General features: G+C 42.4%; 1 protein-coding gene across 1 annotated transcript; it reads right to left on the bottom strand.

Moving 5' to 3' along the window:
- Positions 1-684: 684 nt before the first annotated feature.
- On the bottom strand, positions 685-1,850 carry LOC122436434 (E3 ubiquitin-protein ligase SIAH1-like). The gene has a single exon (XM_043460231.1). It carries the CDS (start codon positions 1,672-1,674, stop codon positions 826-828), a length of 849 nt encoding a protein of 282 aa, XP_043316166.1. The 5' UTR covers positions 1,675-1,850; the 3' UTR covers positions 685-825.
- Positions 1,851-5,702: the final 3,852 nt, after the last annotated feature.

The following is a 5,702-nucleotide window of genomic DNA, read 5'->3' as shown; positions in this document are numbered from 1 at the left end:
GCCCAAGAATACTGGAGTAGGTAGCCTATCCCTTCTCCAGCGGGTTTCTCCCCCACCCAGGAATTGAACCAGGCTCTCCTGCATTGCAGCCAGACTCTTTACCAGCGGAGCTATCAGGAAAGCCCCTTACATGAATAGCTTTTTCCCCTCTACAACAAATACAAAATGCTCTCATTTCCAAATCTCTGAAAAAGTCTTTATGGTTACATCAAATAAATAAGAAGCTTCTTAGCTTTTTTTTTTTTTTTTTTTACAGAAAAGAAAGTCAAATTTATTTAATTAAAAACTAGACTTAAAAATTAGCAAATATACAAACACACACTCAAAAATACACACACAAGAGCACTATGTATTGACTCATAGAGGGGAAATGCAGTGGTGGAACACCGCTCAATATGGCTTGTCAGTTATAGGAAAAGAAATCTAAGCATGCACGTGTGCACGCTTGGACACACACACACACACACACACACACACCACAGACACACAAAAAAGAACCCAGTGGTTTTCAACAGTACACTGTCTATTATAAACAAAAATTCAGAATTAGTTTTCAAAGTTTACTTATTTAATTCAAAAGATGGCCATCTCGAGTGTAAACATACATACATTTTTCAGTGGTTTACTAGTGACTTATTTTAAATATATTAGTGTTATTACATACAACTATTTCTTGTATTTAACACCCTTCCGTTTTATTTATCTTAATGTCTCTAGCTTCCACCTACCAAAAGTTTCTGGTTGGTAGGAAGACAGGTGCCTTATTCTCTGTGAAATTGAATGTATTGGTTTTAAACACTCGTCGGAAAATGTTTGATCACCATTTCAACACATGGAAATAGTTACATCGATGCTTAAATTGCCATTTTCTGCGAAAAGTTCCGCAACTCCAGGGTCGAAGACGAGGCAGTCACTGTTCATGATGGCTGTTTCAACTCTCTCATGAATAGACAGAGGCGTGGCTTCCCAAGTCAATCGCCGCCTATTACCATTTAGCTCAAGTCGATAAGAGAACTTTTCAGCTTGTTCGTGTGTTCCTACCAGCTGGACAACGGAAAAGAATTTCTGGTGACCATCGTAGGTTTCCAGCTTCTCCAAGATTAATATAAAGTGAAACCCAAAACAGGACTGCATCATCACCCAGTCAAGGGCACCAGAAAGATTAATGCTGACTGCAAGGAAAACGACAACTTCTCCCTGCAGGGTTATAATGGACTCATGTTTCTGCATCAGATGCGGCACTACAGCATTCACCGAGCCTTGCCACCCACAGAAGTTACCAGGGCAGGGACAACAACAGGGCCTAAACTCACAGTGTTCTTCATGGTCTGCTTTTTCTGTGGGTGGCATAGTTATTTCACAACCAAAAAAGGCGTATTTGCAGGGGAAAAGTACCGAGACGGCCACTTTCTCCATTGCCAAGTTGCGAATTGATGTCAGCGGGCCCCGGCAAGTTGGACAACGTGTGAGCTTTGGGCGACAGTCGCTACAGACAAGATGGCCATTATGACATTGTAGAATTGGAGGCAACACATAGTCAAAGCAGACGGGACACTCAAAAAGACTCGCCAAGTCATTGTTGGACGCAGTTGTGCCGGCCAGGTCAGGCACCGTCCGGGAGGAGGGCGCGCCATTTGACGGTCCAGTAGGTTCTCTCTCAGTCCGACGGCTCATTTTTGTGGGCGGAGAGCGCGCCTCGGACCTCGGTCCTGGCTCAAACACGCTCCGTCGTCGCCGCCGCCAACGCCCGTCACCGCGGGCAGCGCGGCTGCCTCTGCCTCATGCCAGTACCGACGGGACACTCTGACTGGCCGCTGCCGTTAGAGAGCGCCCAGCAACGGTCGCCGCGCTCCCCACTGTCCGCCGCCGGCGTTGCGCGCGTTCTAGAACCCGCCGCGCGCTCCCGCTAAATACCTCACACTATGGCGGCCACCGCGGGGGGGCGCGACCCCGCGCGCCGGCGGCCCGCAGGGGGCCAACAAGAATCTTTTTAAAGGAATAGGTCATTGTTACAATCTCAGCATTCCTTTCCCAGAGCTATTTTGCATGTTGGGTCATATAACGGTTTGAGTCCTAGTAACTGTCTATTTTGGGAGCTCACCTACAATCTGGTGACATTATGGAAAAAGTATGAAATTAGAACTGCAATAGGAATAATCCAGAGTTGAAAAGATTAAATGAGTACTTAGCTACTTTTCATGTATAAACGTGCTCTTCAAACACTAATTAATCCGCTTAAAACCTCTGTGAGGATGGCTGGACTAGGAGAAAATCAGAGTTTTGAAGAGAGAAAAGTGAAAAGTTTCTAGTGGAGCTGTATTTTTCCGTAACTCATCTCCAGGCAGAATCTCCTAAATAGGTGTCAATTAAATTCTGCTTATCTGAGCAGTCAGGCTGTTCAGTAGATTAAAAAAATTCAGTTTTGCCTGAATCCCTTCAGTTCAGTTCTGTTCAGTCACTCAGTCGTGTCGGACTCTTTGCGACCCATGAACCGCAGCACGCCAGGCCTCCCTGTCCATCACCAACTCCAGGAGTCTGCCCAAACCCATGTTCATCCAGTCGGTGATGCCATCCAACCATCTCATCCTCTATCGTCCCCTTCTCCTCCTGCCTTCAATCTTTCCCAGGATCAGGGCCTTTTCAAATGACTCAGCTCTCCACATCAGGTGGCCGAAGTTCCAATGTTTCAGCTTCAACATCAGTCCTTCCAATGAACACCCAGGACTGGTCTCCTTTAGGATGGACTGGTTGGATCTCCTTGCCGTCCAAGGGACTCTCAAGAGTCTTCTCCAACGCCACAGTTCAAAAGCATCAATTCTTCGGCACTCAGCTTTCTTTATAGTCCAACTCTCACATCCATACATGACTACTGGAAAAACCATAGCTTTGACTAGACAGACCTTTGTGGGCAAAGTAATGTCTCTGCTTTTTAATATGCTGTCTAGGTTGCTCATAACTTTCCTTCCAAGGAGTAAGTGTCTTTTAATTTCATTGCTGCAATCACCATCTGCAGTAATTTTGGGAATAACCTAACTCTTATCCCATAGCGAAACAAAATCTCAGTATTGAGAAATCAAGGAAGCCCAGAACTATCCTGGATATTTGTACATATTCAGGGTCAGTGATGGACTATTGTAAAACCAAATACACTCGTTTTAACTAGAATTGGACATATTGCTGAGAAAATAACCAGTTACATCACCAGGTCTAATTCCGTGCCGGTCAATAATTCATTTCTGACTATGGCAGTTTCATCAAACCTTTGGGGTGAAGGAATGCATGTCGGTGTCACTGACAACTACTGGCAGGCCTGAGGCATTAACAACAGGGAAGACCGAATTGAAGGGAAGAAGCGGTTGTGGTAGAAGATCACCAACAAATTCATAAGCTGTCAGCCGTAATTTCAACCAATGGCTCAGAGAGCAGGGAGATAAATCTGTTAAAACAATGGGATGAGTGAAAATAAATACACGGAACAGGTCATGCGGGAAGTACAGGAAGAATTGGAATATTGTATTCATGTGGGAATCATGTCAGAAGCCAGGATATTACAAGTAGATATAATCTATTAATATGACCTACCCAACACACAACCCAAGAAACACGTCAAACTCACGTGGGACATTGTGGCATGGAGCAACAGTACAACTACCCCCTCCCCCCCCAGCACTTACACACACAAGAACACACTTCTAGGCCTACATGGTTGTTCTATATTTTTCCATTTCATTATCACTTTCTAACATGCTTCAAAATTAACTTAACCATGTTCTCTCTCTCACTCCCTACAGAATGGAAGGTACTGAGGTTGAAAGGTTTGTATGTTTTGTTTATTGATGTATGCATATACAACAGTGTCTGGAATATGATAGGCTCTCAGTAACTATTTGCTGACTAAGTGAATTTTAGGAAATGAGTGTGGGATTTTCCAGAATGACTTAGTGAAGGGTCAAAGCACCCTGAGCTCAGTATGATGAATTATTTATCAACTACTATTTCTATAGTCATGTGGACTCTATTTTTAAGTACAGGTTCTTGGGATTGCCCAGGCAGTCCAGTGGTTAAGACTCCTCACTTCCCCTGCAGGGGGCACAGGGTTCGATCCCTGGTGGGGAAACTTTCTGCATGCTGCTTGGCATGGCCAAAAGAGAAAGGAAAAAAAAAAAGCACAAGTTCTCTCTGTCTGCTGCTTTTGAGACAAATAGAATGGAGACCCATCAAAGAGAGCTGAGGAAAGGGGAGGGCAACAGGAAAGGGGTTCAGAGGATACTGAAGGGTGAGGGGGTGATATATTCTGTAGGGCCCTGTTGGCCGTTGTAAGGATTTTGGCTTTGAGTCGAAGAGAGGTGGGATGCCATTGGAAAGTTTTGAGAAGTGGGGTGACTTGATCTGACATATACTTGAACAGAATCTCTTGAGATGCTGTGTGAAAAATAAACTAGAGGGGTAAAAAGGCCAAAGCTGGAAGACCAGTGAAGAGACTACTACAATAATCCAAAACACAGATGGTGATAGCTTGGAATTGAGTGGTAGCACCAGACGTTTTGAGAACTGGTCAGATCGAGGGTATCTTTTGAAGGTATAGCCAATGGGATTTCATGATGGATTGGATATGGTGTTTGATAGAAGGAGAATGAATCAAGGATTATGATAGTGTTTTTGCCCTGAGCAAATGGAAGAATGGAGATATCATTTTATTGAGACAGGAAAAGCTTGGTTGTTGAATGATTGAGGTCGTTTAAAAAATTACTTTGGGGATTTCAATGCATTTTCAGATAATGTTTCTTCCTTCAGTGAGGCAGGATGGTAGTGGTGGTGGATACTAATCGTTTCACTGTTGATTGTGGAAGTCAACAAAGCTGTGAGTATGGTTTTGAGGGGTTGATTTTTGTTTTTACTCCTGAGATTAAATATGATCCACTACAAAGAATATTCAGAATATCTATCAAGGAAGGAGTAGATTTTATTATAGCAGATTAATGAGCACATTAAGATGAGTTCATTTAGTGTTTTACTATGAAATTCACCAAAGGAAATGAAGTATTTTTGGTGTCTATTGGTCATCTTAAATTCATTGATACCAGTAAACTGTAAATTAAATATATGTATGCATACAAGGTGGAAACCACTAGCAAAAACAAGATCAGAGTGACAAGATGCCACACTGTATTAAACTGAAAATGCTACATGCACATAACTCTGAAGTTACACTACTTTGTGCAAGTGAAATCTTAAGGAGTGTGTTACTGATTTCACTTTTGTGGAAAATCTGTACAAACTCGGTATGGCTAATATTATGGCATTTGTTAACAGCAACAACACCAAAAAAAAAAAAAACAAAACAAAACCATTTTGAGACACACTCATCTCTTTTGATCCAGAACTCCACTTCTACTAATGTCTCCTGAGGTGATATTAAGAACATGCACGATGTTTTACATCCCAGAGTGTTTATCAGGGCTTTTGTTATAATAAAAATCAGAGACCATTTAAACAGCTAAATCTAGAGTATTTGAATAAATGATGCACATTCATTCAGTGGAATACTATACAGCCAATTCAAAGAATATTGTCAAACTGCACCTATTAGTGCACAAAAACCTGCCTGACATATTGAGTGACAAAAACCAGTTAGAAAACAAAATTACATATGACCCCATTTGAAGACTTGTGCAGTTAATGTATTTTTGAACAGAAAAATT

This window comes from Cervus canadensis, chromosome Y (genome assembly GCF_019320065.1).
Source record: "Cervus canadensis isolate Bull #8, Minnesota chromosome Y, ASM1932006v1, whole genome shotgun sequence".
Classification (NCBI taxonomy): Eukaryota; Metazoa; Chordata; class Mammalia; order Artiodactyla; family Cervidae; genus Cervus; species Cervus canadensis.
The sequence above is the reverse complement of the archived record's forward strand: the minus strand, read 5'-3'. Positions and strand labels throughout refer to the sequence as shown.